We start from the raw sequence: 25404 nt of genomic DNA, 5'->3' as shown, positions 1-25404 counted from the left end.
GGCAGGAGTTGTAGGCCAAACTGGATGAGCAAGCAACTCAGAGAGGGGATTAGACAAAAGCAGAAATCTTACAGGGAGTGGAAGAAAGGCAGGATCAGTAAGGAAAGCTACCTTGGGGAGGTCAGAACATGTAGGGATAAAGTGAGGAAGGCTAAAAGCCGCATTGAACTGGACCTTGCAAAGGGAATCAAAACCAATAGTAAAAGGTTCTACAGCCACATAAATAAGAAGAAAACAAAGAAAGAAGAAGTGGGGCCGCTATACACTGAGGATGGAATGGAGGTTAAGGATAACCTAGGCATGGCCCAACATCTAAACAAGTACTTTGCTTCAGTTTTTAATAAGACTAGTGAGGAACCTTGCGATGATGGAGGGATGATAAACAGGAATGTGGATATGGAAGTGGATATTACCGCAACTGAGGTAGAGGCCGTACTTGAACAGCTCAATGGGACGAAGTCGGAGGGCCCGGACAATCTCCATCCAAGGATATTAAAGGAACTGGCGCGTAAAATTGCGAGCCCGTTAGCGAGAATTTTTAAGCAATCGATAAACTCGGGGGTTGTGCCGTATGATTGCTAATGTAGTTCCTATTTTTAAGAAAGGGAATAAAAGTGATCCGGGTAATTATAGGCCTGTTAGCTTGACGTCTGTAGTATGCAAGGTCTTGGAAAAAATTTTAAGGGAGAAAGTAGTTAAGGACATAGAGGCCAATGGTAATTGGGACGAATTGCAACACGGATTTAGTAAAGGTAGATCGTGTCAAACCAATCTGATCTCCTTCTTTGAGAAGATGACGGATTACTTAGATAAAGGAAATGCGGTAGATATAATTTATCTAGATTTCAGTAAGGCGTTCGACACGGTTCCGCATGGGGAACTGTTAGTCAAATTGGAAAAGATGGGAATGAATATGAAAGTTGTAAGGTGGATAAGGAACTGGTTAAAGGGGAGACTCCAGAGGGTCGTATTGAAAGGTAAATTGTCAGGCTGGAAGGAGGTCACTAGTGGAGTCCCTCAAGGATCGGTTTTGGGACCGATCTTATTTAACCTTTTCATTACTGACCTTGGCACAAAGAGCGGGAATGTGCTAATAAAGTTTGCGGATGACACAAAGCTGGGGGGTATTGCTAACACGGAGAAGGACAGGGATACTATTCAGGAAGATCTGAACCACCTTGTAAACTGGAGTAATAGAAATAGGATGAAATACAATAGTGAAAAGTGCAAGGTTATGCATTTAGGAATTAATAATAAGAATTTTGGATATACGTTGGGGGCGCATCAGTTGGAAGCGACGGAGGAGGAGAAGGACCTTGGGGTACTGGTTGATAGCAGGATGACTATGAGTCACCAATGTGATACGGCTGTTAAAAAAGCAAATGCGATTTTGGGATGCATCAGGCGGGGTATTTCCTGCAAGGATAAGGAGGTGTTAGTACCGTTATACAAGGCGTTGGTGAGACCCCATTTGGAATACTGTGTGCAGTTCTGGTGTCCCATGTTCAAGAAGGATGAATTCAAACTGGAACAGGTTCAGAGACGGGCTACAAGGATGATCCGAGGAATGGAAAAACTGCCTTATGAAAGGAGACTCAAAGAGCTTGGCTTGTTTAGCCTGGCCAAAAGAAGGCTGCGGGGGGGATATGCTTGCTCTATATAAATATATCAGGGGGGTTAACGTTAGGGAGGGAGAGGAATTATTTAAGTTTAGTACTAATGTAGGCACGAGGACAGATGGGTATAAACTGGATATTAGGAAATTTAGACTTGAAATTAGACGAAGGTTTCTAACCATTAGGGGAGTGAAGTTCTGGAACAGCCTTCCGAGGGAAGTAGTGGGGGCAAAAGACTTTCCTGGCTTTAAGACAAAGCTTGATAAGTATATGGAGGGGATGTTATGATAGAATCATTAATTTGGGCAATTGATCTTGGATTACCACCAGATAGGTCTGCTCAATGGTCTGCGGGGAGATGTTGGATGGAATGGGAACTGAGTTACTGCAGAGAATTCCTTCTTGGGTGCTGGCTGGTGAGTCTTGCCCACATGCTCAGGGTTTAGCTGATCACCATATTTGGGGTCGGGAAGGAATTTTCCTCCAGGGCGGATTGGCAGTGGCCCTGGAGGTTTTTCGCCTTCCCCTGCAGCGTGAGGCACGGGTCGCTTGCTGGTGGTTTCTCTGCAGCTTGAGGTCTTCAAACCAATTTTGAGGATTTCAATAACTCGGTCCTGGGATAGGGGTTGTTATAAAATTGGATGGGTGGGGTTCTGTGGCCTGCCTTGTGCAGGAGGTCAGACTAGATGATCAGATTGGTCCCTTCTGACCTATGAGTCTATGAGTCTATAACCCTTCCTCACTGAATACCCTATGCCCCTTACATTGCTTCCTGGTTCCTCTTCCTACCCTCCAGATCCTGACTGCTCATTATTACTCCTCCTTCCTTAGTCTCCAAGACCTACTCTACACTATTTCTTGCCTTTCTTTCAAAATCATCCATCTGTTCTACTCCCTTCCAATCCACCTTTTCTCCAGTAACAAATCTCTTCCCTTTTGACAAGCCTTATTTAGTAACTCAGCTTTCCACATTTCTTTCTAAGCAATTTGTCATCCTTTCTTCCAGGCAACCCTTCATATCAATTTCATTTCCTTATCTTTCCGTACAATCCATCCTCTAGTCTTTGTCCACCTTCATTTCCTCTTCAGCCCTTCTTCCCATCCTTTATTACTTGCCCTATAAAACTCTTGCCTGCCAAATTATCTTTCCTTACTCTCCCATCCTTTCTCACAGATGACCTTTCATTTCTATCAAGCTCTCTTTTTTTTCATGCTGAAGCACACTGCAAATCAGACTCAGTCAGTGCAGTTAATCTACTCTTCAAAGAGCCATAAGTTATATTTGCAGCCAGTACAACACACAATAGTCTCTATCTAAATATAGCAGCAGAGAAGCAACTTTTTAAAAAACAGCCATGCATTGCTATCAAAGTCCAACAATGTCACAGTATAGAGGGTATTGCAGCATCATGCTCTTGCAGTATCTTAGTTTCTCAACTGTCTCTGCTATAGTTCATTATCTCCCTTCAAACATTATCAACACTTTAGAACTCTGGAAAACATTATCAAAATTAAATAAAGTTTCTCCTGAATTTCTGAATTCCTGAAGCTGACTGTGGCTTAATGGCAACATTATGTCTGGGGAAAAAAAATAGGAATACATGAATACGATGGAGAAATTCTGAAAACACCAACTGATCCAACTGAGATTCATGAAATAATTAACTACAAAATAATTCCCACTCAGCCACTATTACTTCATAGAATCATTGAAATGTAGGGCTGAAAGGGACCTTGATACGCCATTAAGTCCAGCCCTCTGTGCCAGGGCAGGACCTAGTAAACCTAAATCTGATAGATGTTCACCAAACCTGGGCTCAAAAACTGCCAGGCATGGGGATTCTACAAGCTCCCTGGGAAGCATATTCCAGTGTTTAACTATCCTTACAGGTAGAAAGTTCTTAATATCTAACCTAAATCTCCCCTGCTGCAGATTAAGCCCATTACTTCTTGTCCTACTACTTTCTGACAGGGAAGCCACAAGAGCGGTCATGTGACTCTCCTCAACAGTATGTTTCGGGTGCCCGTCAGAGAGGTAAATCACTGTGGGGCAGGAGGCGGGTGGTTCCTATCCAGTGCTGGCCTCAGCTGGTAATGTGGACTGGGGAGGACGGGACTTCCCCTTCCCCTGCACAGCATCCAGGGCCAGGTCAGACCCATCCCTAGATTTCTCCCCCAGCTGCAGGAAGCTCTGCAAACTCCCTCCTTCACACTACCCCGCTTCCTGCGCCCATTGCTCCTCAGCTGCAGAGTGTGGGATCCCTGAACAGGGAGCTGCTCCCCCATCTGCCCAACCCCTGTGCATCCAGATCCCCTCATGCCCAGACCCTCCAACTGAGCCTCACTCCCCTACACCCAGAAACCCCCCCCCCCAATGAGCCCCACTCCCTCTGCACCTGGACAACACTGATGAGCCACCCACAGCTGGATCCCCACCCCACAGAGCCCCACTCCTCCAGCATCTGGACCCCCCATGTCCCCTCACTGAGCCCCAAACTCATTAACCTAGACCTCCCTACAAAGTCCCATTACCACTGCACACAAAATCCCCCAGCAAGCCCCTGTGCATCCAGATCCCCTCCACACCCAGACTGCCCCATACAGAATCTTCTCAACTCACATGTGGATCCTGCCCCCACAGAACCATCTCAACCCACATATGGATCCCCCCCACTAAGTCTCTCCACACTTGGATTCTGCCTTGCTGAACCTGCCTGCCCATACTGGTGCACCTGACATGGAGAGGCAGGGTGCTGGGATGTTTCTGGGGTAGGCGTGGTCCTTGGATTGGGTCCTCACCACTGAGTCCGTGTCCTTGGGGGTAGGAGGGAGGAGAAGCTGCACAGTGATCTCTCACCTCTGCGCAGTCAGTGGCCTGTGCTCCCCAATACCATGCTGGAGCCTCCACATTTATTTGACAAATTACATTTGCAGAATTTTAAAATATTATGTGCAGAATTTTTATTTTTTTGCAGCAGGATTTTTAATTTTTTGGCACAGAATGCCCTCAGGAGTAATAGTTTCAGGCTTTCCTTAAAAAAAATTAAATCAAGAGTTAGCAGCCTGGGAATTCAAGTTTTGATGTGCACTCAAAGTACCATTGTTGAATTTACTAATGATCCCTTGCATGAATATAAGTCAACACATTTGACAGTCATAGTTTCATCAGTTTACATGTGGTCTGCTGGGCCTTTTCTTTTTCCACTTCAAACGCCATGTTCCTATTCCTATGCTGATCTATCAATTTATCCAGTGAAAGGACTCATGCATACTGCCTTTCTCTGCTCTATTGCAAGGTGAGCATCATCAATGCAATTTTTTTCTGGTCAAAGCATAGATGCAGAAAGTGATCTAGAAGCATTGTGCTACTTACTGAGATTTCACAAGCATCAGATTGACAGACAGTCTATTGAATTGTAAACAAAAAACCAAGATTAAGATAAAAGCCGAAGACTGGGTTTGGGTATTTTTAACTGGATTCCATCTTCTCCAGACAGTTGCCCCTTGCAAAAGTCCAAGAATTGGTGCACACATGGCATTCGCTGGAAGGCCACTTCTTCAGCTGCTGCATGGGAACAACTTGCACTTCCTTCAGTAGGAGTTGCTTACATGCAGCAGCTGTGGAATCAGGCTCTGGGAATTCATTCCATTTGAGAATACTGCATCCAACATAACATGCTACAAGCAGGTACTTTTGTAGGAGGTCCTGTCTCATACACAAAAGTACTTTTCTTTAGTGAGGTGGGAAGGTTGTTATCTCATTCAGAGTACCAACATCTAATTTAGGATATGAAGTCTTACACAAATTGGAATGTATGAGTCACAAGGTGGTGGCCCCTTAAAGGGAGATGGGCCTCAGTCCACCTCATAGACTTTAAGGTCAGAAGGGACCATTATGATCATCTAGTCTGACCTCCTGCACAATGCAGGCCACAGAATCTCACCCACCTACTCCTGTAACAAATCCCAAATTCCTAGTTTAAAGCTCTCTTAATAAGTTGTGCCAGCCTCAATCCTAGAAGTCTATTTCCCTCCTTACTCAGGTGAAGTCCATCCCTAGAGAACAGTCCTCTGTCCATGAATGCTTCCCAGTGGCCGTACATCCCAAAGCCCTCCTTATAGCACCACTGCCTGAGCCATCTGTTGATCGCCATAATCTTGTCACACCTTTGTCGCCCTTCTCTAGGAACCGGCAGAATCCCACTGAAGATCACCTGAGCCTCAATTTCCTTAAGCATCTTCCCCAGTCTGGCATAGTCTCCCTTGATACATTCCAGCGAGAATCTAGTCGTATCATTCGTTCCCACATGGAGGACAATCAGCGGATTCTTTCCCGCTCCCATTAGGATCCTTTTCAGCCTCAGGTCTTGTGGGTTAGAGGACCCAAACAGGCCTGTGGTAAATAAAGAAGAGGCTGGGGAGAGAAGGGGCTGTGTGTGGGTGTTGGTAGATGCTTGTAGATGCTGCAGGGAGTAATAAGGCTGCTGCCGGGCACTGAGTCAGCAGGAGAGACACTGCTGAGGAAGGAGGCCTGTGGAGAAGACAGACAGTGTCAAATGACAGCTAAGAAGGGCTTGGAGAGAAAGAAGGTAGACCTTCTAGAAGGAAGGGTTGTACCCAGCATGGGACTAGGGTGAAAAAAGGGAACTTTAAAAAGACAGACCCTCTCTGAGACTGGGGCAGAAAAGACTTTATTTTTGTGTTTATTTTATGTTAATAAACCTGACACCCCGAAAAGGGGGATTGAATGGATACAAGCCTTTGCAGAGTTATTGAGGAGCCTGAGTAAAGGGGAAACAGAGGCAGAGTGCTGCAGAGCCACACTTGGCCAACAGGTGGTACTACAGGGTAGGTGCACTCCCTGTTACATACTGAGCTGGTGTCTTCCCCCATGGCAGGAATATTTCTCCATCTGCCAACAGCCACCTGTAGCTCCTTTGCTCTCCCAGCCTCTTCCTTATCTACTGCAGGTCTGATTGGGTCTCCTGACCCACTAGTTACATGACCTACATCCTGAGGAAATGAGTAAAGCTTGTCACCGGTAGGATTGGGGCCTTAAGGGACCAGCCACCCTCTGACAGTATGATATGCTCAAAATTAAAATAAAGCTTACAAAATTAGTAAAGCTCCAAGTTATGAAAAGCCCCTTCCTATGGTTAACCAGTTCTTCTTTAAAGAGCAATTCTGATTTAAAAAAACAATGGGAAAGAATGGCGATAAGTAGGGTCAACAGTACACAGCACACTTTCAAATTATAGATGCACCATTTGTGCAGATACAGCTGAAGTGCTTACTGTCCCAAACTATGACACTAAAAATGGTGCCTAATCACTGCATTTATCTTCTATCCTCCATGTTAAGTCCTCTCTACCTAGAGCACTAGGTTAGCAGAGAAGATCAAATTCTGTTGCAGAAGAATAAGCATTCTAGTCTCTCTCTTACATCATCAACATAAATGTCATCCGAATTCTTATGATTAATGATGATATATAAAGCAGAGCTAACATCACTTGAGGAATCAGGTGGAGTCGGCAATTTTGACTGGCAGTAAACTGTTGTAACTTATAAACTGAACCGACCAGATAGGAAAGTCACTGAGGCACAATAAATATGGACATACCAACATAATTTTCTAGAAACTCATTTCTGATCATAAACAGTGAGGTTTTGGTTTAAACACAAACTTTCAGTGCTGATCATCATCATCATCATCATCATCAAGGAAAATTCCAAAACAGCATAGTCTCATTGTATCAAGCACCACCTGGATCACTCTCAACTCGGTCTGACTGAATATTCAGTCTATATCCATCATTTGTGATCTTATCATGCCACCAAAGCTTTTGGAACCCACATGACAGCCAACTGTGTAGTGGCATTCATGAAAAATGTGAAACTGACAGTCTTTGCAAATGAAATAAGATGGTTACTCACCTTTGTAACTGTTGTTCTTCGAGATGTGTTGCTCATATCCATTCCAGGTAGGTATACGTGCACGTCTGCCGGAAACTTTTTACCCTAGCAACTCCAGTGGGCCGGCAGGTCGCCCCCTAGAGTGGCGCCAGTATGGCACCAGATATATACCCCTGCCGGCCCGCCCGCTCCTCAGTTCCTTCTTGCCGGCTACTCTGACAGTGGGGAAGGAGGGCGGGTCTGGAATGGATATGAGCAACACATCTCGAAGAACAACAGTTACAAAGGTGAGTAACCGTCTTTTCTTCTTCGAGTGATTGCTCATATCCATTCCAGGTAGGTGATTCCCAAGCCTTACCTAGGCGGTGGGGTCGGAGTGAGAGGTCGCGGCCTGGAGTACTGCAGAGCCAAAGGCCGCATCATCTGACTGCTGAACCAGGGCGTAATGGGAAGCGAATGTGTGGACTGATGACCAGGTCGCTGCCCTACAAATCTCTTGGATTGGCACGCGGGCAAGGAAAGCCAGCGATGACGCCTGTGCTCTGGTGGAGTGAGCAGTCACACGGCCCATCGGAACGTGGGCCAGGTCGTAGCAGGTCCTGATGCAGGAGGTAACCCAGGAAGATAGCCTCTGGGAGGAAATCGGCAGCCCCTTGACCCGGTCTGCTACCGCCACAAATAACTGGGGGGACTTGTGGAAGGGTTTGGTCCTGTCCAGATAAAATGCTAGCGCCCAACGGACATCTAGTGAGTGGAGCTGTTGCTCCCTGCGGGACGAATGGGGCTTTGGGAAAAAGACTGGGAGGAAAATCTCTTGGTTAACATGGAAAGCTGAGACCACCTTGGGAAGAAAGGCAGGGTGAGGCCTCAGCTGTACCTTGTCTTTATGGAAGACGGTATACGGTGGGTCCACTGTGAGGGCCCTCAGCTCTGACACTAGGAAGGCGGTCTTCCACGAGAGGTAGAGCAGGGAGCAAGTAGCTAATGGCTCGAATGGAGGGCCCATGAGCCGAGATAGGACCAGGTTGAGGTCCCATGAAGGGGCCGGAGGGCGGATTTGTGGATAGAGCCGCTCCAGTCCCTTCAGGAATCTCACCACTATAGGGTGGGAGAAGACAGAACATCCGTCCATTCCAGGATGAAACGCGGAGATGGACAACGCCAGACCCTGGGTCTTGAGGGACCAGATGTAGTCTAAAATAGTGGTGACGGGAGTCTCCATAGGGCGAAGGGCTTTTTCTGAACACCAGCAGGAGAAACGTCTCCACTTAGCTGAGTAAGTAGCCCTGGTGGAAGGCTTTCTACTGCCCATGAGAACCTCTCGAACCGGGGTAGAACAGCGCAACTTGGAGCCTGTCAACCACGCAGGAGCCATGCCGTAAGGTGTAGAGATGGAAGGTCCGGGTGACAGAGCCTGCCGTGGTCCTGAGTGATCAGGTCCCAATGAAGGGGTAGGGTAACCGGATTGGCCACTGAGAGGTCCAGCAACATGGGGTACCAATGCTGTCTGGCCCATGCTGGAGCTATGAGAATCACTCGGGCTCTATCTCTGCGCACCTTGAGGAGAACCCTGTGCATCAGCGGAACGGGAGGGAATGCGTAACACAGGTGGGCTGTCCATGGGATCAGGAATGCATCTGCTAGAGACCCTGGTTCCCGACCCTGGAAGGAGCAGAATGCTCGACACTTCCTGTTCTGCCTGGACGCGAAGAGGTCCATCCGGGGACGACCCCACCTCTGGAAGAGTGAGAGGGCGACGTCCGGATGGAGGGACCACGCGTGCGAACGGAAGGATCTGCTCAGCCAATCCGCTAGAGTGTTCCGCACTCCCGGGAGATAGGAGGCGGAAAGGTGAACCGAATGGGCTATGCAGAACTCCCAGAGACGCATGGCCTTGAGACACAGGGGAGAGGACCTGGTGCCACCCTGCTTGTTGATGTAAAACATGGTCGTCATGTTGTCGGTGAACACCGCGACACAACGATCTTGAAGGAGATGGACAAACGCTTGACAAGCAAGGCGGACCGCTCTCAACTCTCGTATGTTGATATGGAGGTTGATCTCTTGAGGTGTCCACAAGCCCTGAGTTCTCTGGGTGCCGCAGTGTGCCCCCCAGCCCAGATCTGAGGCGTCTGTGGTCAGGGATGCCGAGGGTTGGGGCGGATGGAACGGGAGCCCCGCACAGACTACGGACTGGTCCAGCCACCAGTGAAGAGAGTCCAGCACCCGCTGAGGAATGGTGACGACTGTGTCCAACGAATGTCTGGCCGGCCGATACTGCGCAATGAGCCATGATTGAAGAGGCCTCGTGCGGAGTCGGGCATATGCCGTTACGAACGTACAGGCTGCCATGTGGCCTAGAAGGGCCAGACATATTCGTAGAGAGGTCAGCGGGGCTGCCTGCAAACGTAGAATGATGGCCGACAACTACTGGAACCTGGGCAAGGGTAGCAAGGCCCTGGCCAGGGTAGAGTCCAGAATGGCCCCGATGAACTCTATCCGCTGCATGGGGAGCAGAGTAGACTTGTCCACATTGATGACGAGGCCCAAGGCCGCAAAGAGGGTGCTGATCCTGTCGACATGGTTGCGGACCTGCAGCTCTGATGTGCCTCGGATCAGCCAGTCGTCCAGGTAGGGGAAGACGTGAATGCGGCAACGTCGAAGGTGTGCGACGACGACTGCCATGCATTTTGTAAACACCCTCGGGACCGTAGAGAGGCCAAACGGAAGGACCGCAAATTGATAATGTTGGCGGTCGACCACAAAGCGGAGGAAACGCTTGTGTTGGGGGCGTAATGGAGATGTGAAAGTAAGCGTCCTGCATATCAAGGGTGGCGTACCAGTCTCCGGGATCCAGGGATGGGATGATGGTTCCAAGGGATACCATGCGGAACTTCAACTTCACGATATACTTGTTGAGTTCCCGCAGGTCGAGGATGGGCCTGAGGCCGCCCTTGGACTTGGGGATTAGAAAGTAACGGGAATAAAACCCCTTGCCCTTCTCGTTTTGCGGAACCGCCTCTATGGCTCCCTTGACAAGGAGTGCGTGCACCTCCTGACGGAAAAATTGCTCGTGAGAGGGGTCCCTGAAGAGGGACGGGGATGGTGGGTGGGAGGGTGGGGGCGAAGAAAACTGGAGGCGATAACCGGCCTGCACCGTACGCAAGACCCAACGGTCCGACGTTATTCGGGTCCACGCCGGGAGGAAAAAAGAAAGGCGGTTGGAAAACTGCGGGGAGGGATCCGGAGGGGAAACTGGTACTGCGCCCTCGGGCGCACCTTCAAAATGAAGGCTTAGGCCCTGGAAGGGCCTTGGCGGAGCCTTGGTTCTGCCCCGTTTGACCACCAGACTGCCTGCGGCGGTTGTTCCTGCCTCGGCGCCTAGAGAGGTCCTGCCGCGGGCGGAACTGAGGGTACGGCCGCCGCTGCTGCTGCTGGTTCTGCTGCCGGAATGGCCTGCGCTGTGTCGCCGGCGTATGCATGCCCAGCGACCGTATTATGACCCTGTTGTCCTTGAGGTCTTTTAGTCTAGGGTCTGTTTTATCCGAAAATAGGCCCTGGCCTTCAAAGGAGAGGTCCTGGATTGTATGTTGGAGCTCCGGTGGAAGGCCAGAGACCTGCAGCCAAGAAATTCGGCGCATCGTGAGCCCCGAGGCTAGGGTCCGAGCGGCCAAGTCGGCAGCATCAAGGGAGGCCTGTAGCGATGTTCTTGCTACTTTCTTGCCCTCGTCCAGGATGGTGGAAAATTTCTGGCGTGCATCCTGGGGCAAGAGCTTCGCGAACTTCCCCGCCGCTACCCACGAGTTGAAGGAGTAGCGGCTGAGGAGGGCCTGCTGGTTTGAGACCCGGAGCTGTAGCGCCCCCGCCGAATAGACTTTGCGGCCCAGGAGGTCCATTCGTCTTGCCTCCTTCGACTTGGGCGCTGAGGCCTCTTGTCCGTGGCACTCCCTGTCGTTCACCGACTGGACCACCAACGAGCAGGGTGTCGGGTGAACATATAAGTATTCATAGCCCTTCGAGGGGGCCATGTACTTTCGTTCCACCCCTCGAGCGGTCGGAGGGATGGAGGCCGGTGACTGCCAGATGTTAGTGGCATTGGCCTGGATTGTCTTTATAAAAGGCAGGGCCACTCTGGTGGGCGCATCGGCGGAAAGGATGCTCACCACCGGGTCCTCAATTTCAGACACCTCCTCCGCTTGCAAGTCCAGGTTCTGTGCCACCCGGCGGAGGAGGTCTTGATGTGCCCTAAGATCCAGTGGGGGAGGACTGGAGGACGAGGTATCCGCCACTGCCTCATCCGGAGAAGAGGACGAGGAAACCCCCGGCAACAAAGTGTCCACGGGGGGTTCCGTGTGGGGCTGCACCTCCGTTTCTGGAGGGAGCTCTGGGTCCCGGTGACTGGACCTGCCGTCTGCTTCCGGGGAGTGAGGGGGTCTAGATACCGTCGCCTACGGTGGTCTGCGTTCCCCCATAGGGCGGGGGGTAACGTGTTGCGGACCCTGGGCTTGGGAATACGCGCATGGGGTCCAAAACCCCAACTGTTGAGGCCCTCGCTCTTGTGGTGGAGGGTCCTGGAACAGGGCCGAGTGTCTGTCCTGTCCCATGGCATAGGCGCTGTCAGTCTGGGAAGAGACCGATGGCTCCCTAGAAGGCCACGGAGGCGCTGAGCTTGGTTGGTATGCAGCTCTGTGTGCCGAGACCGACGCTCCCCTCGGTGCTGAGGCCCGGTGCCGCGACCCACATCGGTGCCGGGATCGGGACCGGAAACGGCGTGATGACCGGTGCCGAGATCCAGATCGGGATCGGGAGCGATGTCGGTGCCGGGAGCGGGACCGCGACCTTCGATGAGCGCGGTGCCGGGACGGCAGCGGAGACCGGGACCTGCCACCGGCGCGGTGCCGGGAGGTCGACCGGGGAGCCGAACGCCGAGGTGAACGGCTCCTAGAGTCTCGGTGCCGGCGGTGAGACGAGCCCGACCGGGACCGTGCAGATGGCGATCGGTGCCGCGAGTACGACCGGTACCGCCTGGGAGAACGGTGCCAGGACTCCGAGCAGCGCCCCGAGCGCGAGCGTTCACGCCTCCGGGGTGATCGGTGCCGGGACTCGGGAGACAGCGCTCGAAGCATCGGCTTACCCCTGGAGGTTACCCGTCCCGGGGGTGCCGGCTGAGGCTGAGATGGCTCCGTCAATGCGATCAAGTCCCAAGCTGAGGCAAAGGTCTCCGGCGTAGACGGTACCCGTAGCTCGACCCCTGATCTTAAGGGGGAGCTAGGAGGGGCTGGACTCGACGGACCTTCCGGGCCCGGAGTCGACAGCAGTCCTGTAGGCGGTGCCGCGGCTAGGGTAGGTGCCGGGCGCTCCACTCGGGCCTGCCTGGATGGTGTTGCAGACGCCGAGGGACGTGAGTCTGCTCCCGGTGCCGGAGATGGTCGGTGCCGGGGAGTCTTGCCGGTGCGGTCCGGTGCCGAAGTAGAACTGGCTGACTGCGTCGCTGGTGCTGGAGACAGAGCCGCTTCCATAAGGAGAGCGCGAAGTCTTTGGTCTCTCTCCTTCTTAGTGCGAGGGTTAAAAGCCTTGCAAATGCGGCACTTGTCGCTAATGTGCGATTCCCCCAGGCACTTAAGGCACGCGTCGTGGGGATCGCTCGTAGGCATCGGCTTCTTGCATGCCGAGCACTGCTTGAAACCCGGCGAGCCAGGCATGGGCCCAGTGCCGGGTGCCGAGGAGGGCAACGGCCCACCCGCAAGTGATGTTAGATAACTATTTACAAGATTCTAACTAACTACTATGCTAACAGTCTATCTACTACTTAACTAAGAACTATTTACAACTAAAAACGACGAACAAGAACAGGAGAGCTAAGGACGTGGAGGTCAGCAAGTCGCACTCCACAGTTCCAGCAACCGACACAGCGGTAAGAAGGAACTGAGGAGGGGGCGGGCCGGCAGGGGTATATATCTGGTGCCATACTGGCGCCACTCTAGGGGGCGACCTGCCGGCCCACTGGAGTTGCTAGTGTAAAAAGTTTCCGGCAGACGTGCACGCGCAGCGCATACACCTACCTGGAATGGATATGAGCAATCACTCGAAGAAGAACCTGTATTTATCCACAGAGAGGTAGGGGCAGTGCAAGCATTTACATATGCCCTGATCCAGTGGCCAATTTTAGGGACAAACTCTTAGTTTGTAGGGGGTTCAGTCCTTGGCTTCTCTGCTGAGCTGCTAAATTGATGTCTCGCTGTGGTAACATATTTTATAACAAGGCCAGCAAGCAGCTTGCTAGGAAATGATCAGACCACCCACCAATTTTGCATGCCACAAGACAGCTGTTAGATGATAATTTTTAGACACTGCCAGTGTATGCTAGAATTAAACTGGTGACCTCGAGGTGAAAGCCTTTATCTACTTCCTATTATCAATCCCATAAACCACTGAGACCCTCCATTTTATTTTAATATAGTGACAATCTAAGATCCCTCTAAGCTGCGCGGCTGCCCAGCAGGCTATCAAGTGCCACGCACTTCAGGTGTCCCTCCCGCCACTGCAGTACTGCTCCTGCCCCTTTGCCTTGGAGCCCCTGGCTCCCAGGAGCCTCCTGCTTGCTGTACAGAGCGGGGGGAGGGAGGGACTGATGTCACGGTGTCCCCCTCCCCAATACCCCCTCTCCCCAGAGCATGAGGGACATGACAGGGCAACCCAGAGGACAACCCGGAGATGCAGGTACACCCAGAAGGAAGGGTAGGATGTAGTCCAGGGATATTTGACTACGGTCTGGCTGGGCTGCTGCCTGAGTCCAGTTCAATGTGTTGCAGCTGGATCCCCACTGGGATCTGACCTAATGGCAGAACCCTCCGGCATGCTAGGGCCCTGGGCTGGGATGCAGTGGAATCTGGTGCATCCCCCTACCCCTGCCACCCCACCCCTGGAGGCCTGTGAGAGTCTACCATCTGCCTGAGGCCCCCCAGACTGTTTGCTGGGTGCTCAGCCCCTGCCAGCACATCAGACTCTTTGTTTGGTGCCCTGCTTTGCTTGAGGGCTAGTGTCACTGGATTATTCACTGGTCTGCCCTGCCTGAGGTCTTGGCACTCCTGGACCAATCACCGTTCTACCTTGCCAAAGGGATCAAGCCCCAAGGCTGCTAACTTCCCCCTTGCCTAAGACTTATTCCAGGGGCGTGAGAGCAAAGAAGTGTGGCCTCTCTCCCTTCTTTTCTGCAGACTAAACAATCCCAGTTCCCTCAGCCTCTCCTCATAAGTCATGTGCTCCAGCCCCCTAATCATTTTTGTTGCCCTCCACTGGACTCTTTCCAATTTTTCCACATTCTTCTTGTAGTGTGGGGCCCAAAACTGGACACAGTACCTCTTTGGCTGGGGGAGGTTTAGGCTGGATATTAGGAAAAACTTTTTCACGAGGAGGGTGGTGAAGCACTGGAATGGGTTCCCTAGGGAGGTGGTGGACTCTCCTTCTTTAGAGGTTTTTAAGGTCAGGCTTGACAAAGCCCTGGCTGGGATGATTTAGTTGGGAATTGGTCCTGCTTTGAGCAGGAGGTTGGACTAGATGACCTCCTGAGATCCCTTCCAACCCTGAGATTCTATGATGGGAATGAGCATGTCTCTCGATCTCCTGGAAATGCCCCTACTTATACAGCCCAAAATACCATTATCCTTTTTGGCCACAAGGGCACACTGTTGACTCATATCCGGCTTCTTGTCCACTGTAACCCCTAGGTCCTTTTCTGCAGAACTGCTGCCTAGCCATTCGGTCCCTACTCTGTAACAGTGCATGGGATTCTTCCATCCTAAGTGCAGGACTCTGCATTTGTCCTTGTTGAACATCATCAGATTTCTTTTGGCCCAATCCTCCAATTTGTCTAAATCCCTCTGTATCCTATTCCTACCTCCAGCATATCTACCACTCCTCCCAGTTTAGTGTCATCTGCAAACTTGCTGAAGGTGCAGTCCATGCCATCCTCCAGATCATTAATGAAGATATTGAACAAAACCGGCCCCAGGGCCAACCCTTGGGGCACTCCGCTTGAAAATGGGTGCAACTAGACATGGAGTCATTGATCACTACCCACTGAGCCCGACGATTTAGCCAGCTTTCTTCCTCCTTATAGTCCATTCATCCAGCCCATATTTCTTTAACTTGCTGGCAAGAATATTGTGGGAGACCCTATCAAAAACTTTGCTAAAGTCAAGGAATAACATGTCCACTGCTTTCCCCTCATCCATAGAGCCAGTTATCTTGTCCTATAAGGCAATTAGGTTAGTCAGGCATGACTTGCCCTTGGTGAATCCATGCTGACTGTTCCTGATTACTTTCCTCTCCTCTAAGTGCTTCAGAATTGATTCCTTGAGGACCTGCTCCATGATTTTTCCAGGGACTGGAGTGAGGCTGACTGGCCTGTAGTTCCCTGGATCCTCCTTCTTCCCTTTTTAAATATGGACACTATATTAGCCTTTTTCCAGTCATCCTGGACCTCCCCCAATCGCCATGAGTTTTCAAAGATAATGGCCAATGGCTCTGCAATAACATCCACCAGCTCCTTTAGCACCCTTGGATGCAGCGCATCCGGCCCCATGGACTTGTGCTCATCCAACTTTTCTAAATACTCCTGGATCACTTCTTTCTTCACAGAGGGCTGGTCATCTCCTCCCCATGCTGTGCTGCACAGTGCAGCAGTCTGGGAGTTCATCTTGTTTCATGGTCCATCTAGCCCAGTATCCTGTCTTCCAACCCTGGTTTTAACAGATCCTTGCACATAGAAGCCTTTAGTAGCCACTTGTCTAATCAGAGGTAAAGAAAAATACCCTGATTCCTCAGATCAGTCACTACCACAGACATTTTGTAAAATCTCTGGGTGCCATGGAAAGACCAAACTGGAGCACACTGTATTGGAACTGGCAACCAGCCACCACAAATCGAAGATACTTCAGACAATTTTGACAAACAGAAATATAAAAATACATGTCCTTTAGATCTAGAGTCACAAACCAATCCATGATCAACATCAAAGGGATTATAGTGGCCAGGATAAACATGCAGAACCAAAATTTCTAAATATATATGTTAAAATCCCTTAAATACAGTATTGGCCTAACCTCCCACCCCCCTCCAATCCTTTTTCTGCACCAAAGAATAGCAGGGATTAAAACCTCTGACAGCTCAGGTACAGTAACTCCTCACTTGACGTAGTTATGTTCCTGAAAAATGTGATTTTAAGCAAAACGATGTTAAGCGAATCCAGTTTCCCCATAAGAATTAATGTAAATGAGGGGGTTAGGTTCCAGGGAAATTTTTGTCATCAGATAAAAGAGGAGAGAGAGAGAGAGAGAGAGACCCAGGCCAGTTGGGTAGAGCAGAATAGCAGAAGGCAGATATACTGGTCACTGGATTAACAGTTTTCTGTTCCCTGACTGACCAGAGCAGGGGCTGCTCCAGGCTAATGAGAACACTTGACCCTAATTAACCTGCAAAGAGTCAGATGAGGCCATTAAGCTAATGTGACCACTTGACTCTAATTAAGGCCCTGTTGATACCACAAAAATGGATCACTCCAGTCAGGCAGAGGAGAGCCAGGGGAGAGGAAATGCAGCTGAATGGCTGGTTAATGAAGACACCCTCAAACCATCGTTAAGGGAGCCCTAAGGTAAGGGTGAAGAAGGGAGAAGCAGGATAGCTGTGGGGAAGTGGCTCAGGGAAATGTAGCATCTCTGGCAGTGAAAACTTGGCAGCCAACAGCTGCTACCATTAGGGTCCCTGGGCCGAAACCCAGAGTAGAGGGCGGGCCCAAGTTCCCACCAACCCACCACTACAAGAACATCTTCTGGGAGGGGAAGTCAGGCCCCTGTCAGGACAGGAGGCTAAACTGTTCTGAAATAAACTCCTAGGGACAACAGAGAGTGTGGGAGTTCTCTCACCAACCTCCTTGCTGGCCTGTGATGAAAAGGGCTCAGTAGACTGTAACCCTGGCCCTAGAGAGAGATGGGCTACATGGAGGGACATAGTGAGCCACTGAGGCAAGCAATAACCGCGTAGAAGCACAGGACCCACACACAGTATAAGTTTTGAACAAACAATTTAATACTGGTACACAGTGATGATGATTGTGAAGCTTGGTTGAGGTGGAGGAGTCAGAGGGTGGGATATTTCCAGGGAATGTCTTACTGCTAAATGATGAACTTGCAATTTGCTGAGCCCTCAAGGGTTAACTCTCACACTCTACTGTACAAGGCAGCAGGAAAGGAGGGAGGGCAGACAGAGACACACACCGTGTGTGTGTGTGTGTGTGTGTGTGTGAGAGAGAGAGAGAGATGCGCATTTCCCCTTTAAGTATGAAGAGTGGGGTCAGAAGTACACTGCCTTGTTAATTAGATCATCAAGCTGAGATCGCAGCTGCTGCTGCCTGGAAGCTTCCTCTGTCAGCTCCCTCTGTCATGTGTCCCCCTTGCTCTATGGAAGATGGGGTAAGCGGGGTGCCAGAGCAAGGGGGAGGGGGACACCCTGACATTAACCCCCCCTCTTCCTTCCCCACACACAGCAGTCAGGAGTCTTGGGGAGCAGCTCCAAGGCACAGGGCAGGAGCAGCACATGGCAGTGGGGGGAGGGACAGCTACAACTGCTAGCCTGCTGGGCAGTTGCAGCACAGGGAACTTAGGGGAGCAGGGAGCCGATAAGAAGAGCTGATGGGGGGCTGTAGTTCCACCCTGTTTCCAACCACCCACCAGCTAGCTCCACCAGGCTGCTCTTCCTGCAAGCAATGGACAAAGCAGGTGGCTGCCAAATGATGTTAGAAGGGAGCACTGTGCAACTTTAAACAAGCATGTTCCCTAACTGATCAGCAACCTAACAACGAACAAACATTAACCAGGATGACTTTAAGTGAGGAGTTATTGTATTCAGGAACCTCCTTGACTGCTCCTATCAGAAGCAATTTTTCTACTGGTGCGATAAGAGTTGCCTCAGGAGAGGGGTCCCTGAAGAGGAAGAGGTAGGGGAGATGGGGGGAGACAATCTTCTGAACTGTATATCACAGCCCTTTTCTACAATCTCTGGAACCCATTGGTCCAATGTAATTTGCCTCCATTGATTGATGAAGTGGGACAGTCGGTCTCCAAAGAGGAGGACAGATTGGTCTTGACTGGCTGGTTCTCAAATCCTGATCATCCCAACAAAATTTAGGCCTGTTATTCCATGGCAGTGATGCTGATGAGAAAGTGACTTGTTTAGATTTGGACTTTGATTTGAAAGGTTTTTTCTTACAGTTGCCCTGGGAGGCAGCAGGTACTGTTGACATCCTGGTTTGTCAAGAGATAAGATAAAGAATGTGGAGTAAGACTGCCTCTGGTATCGGAAACTAGAAGTGGAAGGCTTCCTCCTAGCAGAGGGAATCAAACCCAGAGAGCGAGCCAACGCTTGTGTCCTTTGGTTTTCCCAGCAATTCATCTTTCTTTTCACTGAAAAGGCTTCCCTCTTCAAAAGGAAGATCCTCCGGCTTAATTCTAGTGTCCATAGGTAGGGAGGAGGAACTGAGTCATGAGTGCCTCCTGATGGTCATAGCAAACGCCAATGCTCTGGCAGCAGAGTCAAAGAAGCTGTGAGTGCATGTTCGGCTACATCCTGGCCCTCTGTTAAGACACCATTCCCCAACCTTCTTCTGTCATTAGGCAAGTCCTGTAAAAATACCATCTTTTCCCATAAATGGAATTTATGGTAACAGGCCACGACTACTTGATAATTTGCCACTGAGTAAGGGACAGGGTGGGTGTGAAAGTAGGAGAGCCCCTCAGAGGGTATCTGATACAACTTGTCAGCTTACTTAGAAATAGGTTGGCAAGAAGCAGGCATAGTCTACATGGATTTAACTGGCTGTAGCAACCCATCCAAAATGGGTAGGGATAGTCTACTTCTCAAAGTAGTCCGAATGATATCAAACACTGGGTGATAAGTTTCTTATACAGGCACTGCAGGTAGATTTAAAGTGGACACCATATGATCCACTAAATCATGGAATTGCATGGTGTCCTCAGGAGGAAAGGAGGCTCAAGCCATGCCCACATGTTCATCCGATGGTAAATCAGGTTCTTAGTCCATCTGCAAATGCTTCTGATAAAAGAGAGGAGCCACCTCCTCCTCAGGCAGTATTTTAGGCATCACTGTTGGTAACATCGAATGATCTGGAGGAGTCAGAACCAAGGCCCCCTGGACTGCCAGAGATCCTTAATTTATTTGGAGGGTTATTTGTAAGGCCCCAGGATTGCCAGTCTCCACAGAAACAGGTTTGAGAATATGCCTGCACGAGGCAGGCAATAGGGTGGTACAAAGCGAGCCACAGGAGGCTTTCCCAAGTCCTATTGCCAGCGAGGAATCAGGGCGAGAAGCCCTGGCAGCTTTGCCCATCCCTCTCTGCCCCTGGTTGAGAGGCAGGGGAGAATGGACCATGCTCTCAGCTGGGAGTCGGGCAGCCTTGTCAATTTCACAGCTCGAGAAGGCTGCCTGGCTGAGGGGCAGTGGGCTGGGAAGGAAATGAGGGTAGCTTGACCTTGCTTCCTGGGGGCAAGACCCTGGTTTCCTTCCCACAGCTCTGAGTGTGGAAAGGGGAAGGGGAAAGCCCTGGGTAGTTTCCCCAACCTCCGACAGGGAACAGGGTAGGAGGGGGGAAGCCCGCCGGGATCCCAGGACTCTGTGAGGCAGCCAGGCTCCCAGCAGGCAGCTGTCTGCAGAGCTGAGAGACCTGGATCTCAGCCCCCTACACTGTCCTTCTTCGGTTGGTGGAAGCGTTCCCTGGTGAGGATGCGTACCATCGACTCAAGGAGGGTAGTGTGGACATGAACCACTGTAGTAATTAGGCTGACTAATATCAGTCAATTTATATTTCTAGTGTAGACATACCCACAGGACTAGATTCTCGGGAGCAGTGAACCATTCTCTATCACCACCAATAGAATCTAGCCACAGAGCTAGCTTACGTGACCCCAGGAGGGTCATTCAGTGTCAGGAAATCCTCTGCAGTGTAGCTCCTATGTCACCCCTCCCCTTCTGCTGCCAGCACAGAAAAAAGAGGGTGACTTGGTGGAAGCAAAAGGGGTGCAGTTGAGGCTTTTCTATGTCTTGCTGATCCCTGGCCGTCATTCTGCTCCTTGTGGGTTATTAACAGCTGTAGCAACTTAGAGCATTCCAAAGGTTGCTCCTAATTTACATTAAAAGATTGGCTCCAAAATAAAAAATAAACTTTACACTAACTTTGTGCACATGTACACTCATACATCTCTGCCTTGCATGCTCCTTAGCTGCAACTGAAGATCTGACCCTTATTGCAAATTTTTGCCCTTAGAGTGAGAAAAATACACTAAACCCAGAAAAACAGAGACTCTTTCCTCCGAAATCCTCACACTGTTATTTTTAGCACATGGACAGAATACATGGATGGAAGTTACACTAGTCTGACAAATATACCAGTATAGTTTCTCATGTCCACAATTCATGAACTAAAAAAATTTACACGATCAATTATAATTATGTCTTTGGATTAATTTTTAAAAATCCACAAATCACATGTACATTATTAGAGCTATTATAATCTACCTAGTATAATATATATTTGCATGAAGCTTTAGTTTTAGAATATTGGTAAAAAGCTTCATGTAAATGATAAAAAGAAAATTAAGTAACATTATTGGCTCTGCCACAAACTGATTAAAGAAACACTCAAAGTTAAGACTGACATACCATCATAAACTAAAGCTAACAGACCATCAAGAACCAAAGTTATGTATCCAAAAAATACAGCAGATGTCACAGATTATTTTGTGACATGTACTACAATTAACTGAGTGGAGGACAATTGTCGAACTCATGCTTGAATTTCTTTGTTTTTTGTCAGCACTAAAATAACAACATTACTGCTTATGCTGTTTAACAACCAGCCCAACAATGGGCATTTCCTGATTAGCTCGCAGCAGTCAATGACATTAACTCCAGCCAGGCAATCTTCAGGAAATGCCTAGGGAGGTGGTTCGTAAATTAAGCATTTTGATACTTTTATTTAATTTGCTGGTTCTATTTTAATACAAGTATGCAATGTGTATGCTTCTGTACTGTGTGCAAAGTACCAAGTAGTTCTATATAATTAATGGTTGATATTTTAGCCAGTTAGACTACACAGATTATTTGTCAGCATTATATTTAGTAACTTAAAAGATTGCACAAAAGCCATGTAAATCGCGTTTTATATTGTCAAAACCTGGACACACATGAGAAAATTTTCAAATATGGGTGTCTAAAGTTAGACTCCTAAATAGCATTTGGAAAGATGTTGAGAATCTATAGTTTTACTGACATCAACAGAAACTGTTGAGTGCTCAGCACCTCTGAAAATTAGGCTTCTTATTTTAGTAACTAAGTATGAATTTGCTCTCTGTAGAGAATGCTCTTGCCATCCTAACCTGTTTTATCCCCTTCAGGTAACCTAAAGAGAAGGTTCACTGTACCCTTCACTCTGAATTTCTATATTATTATTAATCAAGGTGAAGGTTAAAATTTTGGCACAGGTATTTTTAATAAAACTCATGGACAGGATGCGGGCAAAGAACAATAAATCATGAAAATATACACAGTAATGCAGTATTCACTACATCAGTACTGAAGTCCGAGCCCTGCTGCCTAGGGCTGAAGCCAAAGCCCAAGCCCCGCAGGGCTCAAGCCCAACCTCTGCCGCCCAGAGCCACGTGGGGCTGAATTATTAGGATTTTCAATAGAATCACAGAATCTCAGGGTTGGAAGGGACTTCAGGAGGTCATCTAGTCCAACCCCCTGCTCAAAGCAGGGCCAACACCAACTAAATCATCCCAGCCAGGCCTCTGTCAAGCCAGGCCTTAAAAACCTGTAAGGATGGAGCTTCCATAACCTTCCTTGGTAACCCATTCCAGTGCTTCACCACCCTCCTAGTGAAACAGTTTTTCCTAATATCCAACATAGACCTCCCCCACTGCAACCTGAGACCATTGCTCCTAGTTCTGTCATCTGCCACCACTGAGAACAGCCGAGCTCCATCCTCTTTGGAACCCTGCTTCAGGTAGTTGAAGGCTGCTATCAAATCCCTCCTCACTCTTCTGCAGACTAAATAAGCCCAGTTCCCTCATCCTCTCCTCATAAATCATGTGCCCCAACCCCCTAATCCTTTTTGTTGCCTTCTGCTGGTCTCTCTCCAATTTGTCCACATCTTTTCTGTAGTGGGGGGCCCAAAACTGGACATAATACTCCAGACGTGGCCTCACTAGTGCCAAATAGAGAGGAATAATGACTTCCTCCGATCTGCTGGCAATGTTTCTAGTTCTGCAGCCCAATATGCTGTTAGCCTTCTTGGCAAAAAGGGCACACGGTTGACTCATATCCAGTTTCTCATCTACTGTATTCCTCAGGTCCTTTTCTGCAGAACTGCTGCGTAGCCAGTCAGTCCCCAGCCTGTAGCAGTGCATACAGTTGTGGAGGTCTCATAAAAACACAGAATCCATTACCTCCGTGACAGATTTCTAGCTTTAATCATGGTTATTACGATGGTGCCTAAAGATCAATCAAAAATGGGGCTCACTGTGCTAGGCATTATGCAAACACAGAATAGCAGACAGCCCCTGCCCCAAAGAGCTAACCATCTAAATAGACAAGATATTCACAGGAGTGGAAGGGTTATAACACATAAGCAGAGTGAACAATATCTGAGTTTATTCTGAATGCCTGTATCATGGCAGCAGTATGAATAAAACTTACATTCACAACAGACTCCTTGAATTTGATGTGCAGTCTGTAATTAGAAAGTGCAATGATGGCATCCTCTGCTCGTCCCACATACTCTGTGCTCTCACCATGAAGTTCAAGGAAAGGGACCTTCAGAAGAGAAGGAGAAAGAAGCCCTTTAGAAAACATGAGCTACAAATGTATATCTGCTTACAAATGTCCACTCAAGCTGTTCATGCACACTCCCTAAGGGGAGACTGAAACACTGCATGGTATGTCTGAGGTTGTTACAACTGGCAGTGAAGCGAGTTACGATTTTGTGCAGATGTCCATTGTAGCCTTATTTTAACGTACACAATTGTCTCATAATGATTTCCTTTGGGGCTCAAAACGTCCATGTTTGATCTCAGCCCAAAGGTGAAATATTTTTGGAAGTTTGAGCAAAATCCCTTGAGATGTCTGAGTTATGAAAGAACTAAAACTATGTATCATTTTTAGATGCAATTCTTCTCTGCAAAGAAACAATATAAAAATAGTACTCAATGAAACTGCTCCCTGTATATATTCACAGTCCTATCAGCTTATGTAGGGTCACAAAAGTTTTGTTCTTGTTAACCAGGCAGAACTAATATAGCTAAAAGGAATAGTTCATTCCTTCTTGTACACCAGCAAATGCACTGTTTACTGAGCTCCAATCAATTACATTGGCACAAACCCATCAGACAATGGGATTATGTAGCATGCAATTTGTCCTGAAGAACCTTTATTATTAGTGATGATAACCAAGAAGGAAAACTCAGCTTGATTCTCAGATCTGAAATTGAACTTGCAGGACTGGCAGCTAGAAAAAGAACAGCTGTCCTATAGTAACTACGGTTCTCGAGATGTTCATTGTCCACACATGGATTGCACTTCTAACAGTGAATGCCAGTGAAAAGGAAGTAGGATCAAAGGCTAAAATAGGGAAAGAACAAGTTAAAAATTACTTAAGCCTGGTCTACACTACGCATTTATACCGAATTTAGCAGAGTTAAACCAATTTAACTCTGCACCCGTCCACACAATAAAGCCCTTTATATCAATATAAAGGGCTCTTAAAATCGATTTCTGTACTCTTCCCTGACGAGGGGAAGAGCACTGAAATCGGTATTGCCATGTCGGATTAGGGTTAGTGTGGCCGCAATATGACGGTATTGGTCTCTGGACGGTATCCCACAGTGCACCATTGTGACCACTCTGGAAAGACATCTGAGCTTGGATGCACTGGCCAGGTAGACAGGAAAAGCCCCGCGAACTTTTGAATTTCATTTCCTGTTTGGCAAGCATGGAGAGCTCATCAGCACAGGTAACAATGCAGTCTCCTGAGAATCGAAAAAGAGCTCCAGCATGGACCGCACAGGAGGTACTGGATCTGATTGCTGTATGGGGAGAGGATTCCGCGCTAACAGAACTACGTTCCAAAAGACGAAATGAAAAAACATTTGAAAAAATTTCCAAGGCCATGATGCAGAAAGGCCACTCCAGGGACTCAGTACAGTGCCATGTGAAAGTTAAGGAGCTCAGACAAGCCTACCAGAAAACCAAAGAAGCAAAAGGAAGGTCCGGGACAGGGTTGAAAACATGCCACTTCTACGCTGAGCTGCATGCTGTTCTCGAGGGGTCCGCCACCACTACCCCACCCCTGTCCATGTATTCCGAGATGGGGGTGGTAATCTCAGCCATGGCTGAAGATTCTGCGGACGGGGAAGATGAGGAGGAAGAAGAGGAGGACAAGCTTGCAGAGAGCACACAGCACTCCGTTCTCCCCAACAGCCAGGAGCTTTTCCTCACCCTGATGGAATTACCCTCCCAGCCCTCCCAAGCCACTAGCCCAGACAATGAAGCCATGGAAGGGACCTCTGGTGAGTGTACCTTTGTAAACATAAAACATGGTTTAAAAGCAAGTGTTTTTTAATGATTAATTTGCCCTGAGGACTTGGGATGCATTCGTGGCGGGTACAGTTACTGGAAAAGTCTGTTAACAAGTCTGGGGATGGAGCGGAAATCCTCCAGGGACATCTCCATGAAGCACTCCTGGAGGTACTCCAAAAGCCTTTGCGGAAGGTTTCTGGGCAGGGCAGCCTTATTCCGTCCACCATGG

General features: G+C 48.9%; 1 protein-coding gene across 14 annotated transcripts in view; it reads right to left on the bottom strand.

The window, feature by feature from the left end:
* Positions 1–25404, bottom strand: part of MTMR3 (myotubularin related protein 3) — a 203728-nt gene that overhangs the window by 67425 nt on the left and 110899 nt on the right. For 9 of the 14 annotated variants that reach the window (XR_004002979.1, XM_030582835.1, XM_030582836.1 and 6 more), the window contains 2 exons: positions 23298–23414; positions 4990–5022 (listed from right to left, as the gene is read on the bottom strand). Coding sequence is in view for 13 of the 14 variants with exons in the window: in XM_030582835.1 (XP_030438695.1) it covers positions 4990–5022; positions 23298–23414 (150 nt within the window). In the remaining variant the exon portion in view is untranslated. Of the gene's footprint in view, positions 1–4989; positions 5023–23297; positions 23415–25404 lie in introns of those variants that run through there. The other 5 variants (XM_030582837.1, XM_030582838.1, XM_030582844.1 and 2 more) reach the window with 2 other exon arrangements.

Source organism: Gopherus evgoodei, chromosome 13 (assembly GCF_007399415.2).
Source record: "Gopherus evgoodei ecotype Sinaloan lineage chromosome 13, rGopEvg1_v1.p, whole genome shotgun sequence".
Lineage (NCBI taxonomy): Eukaryota > Metazoa > Chordata > Testudines > Testudinidae > Gopherus > Gopherus evgoodei.
Note: the sequence above shows the minus strand (reverse complement) of the source record. Positions and strands in the feature narration are given on the sequence as shown.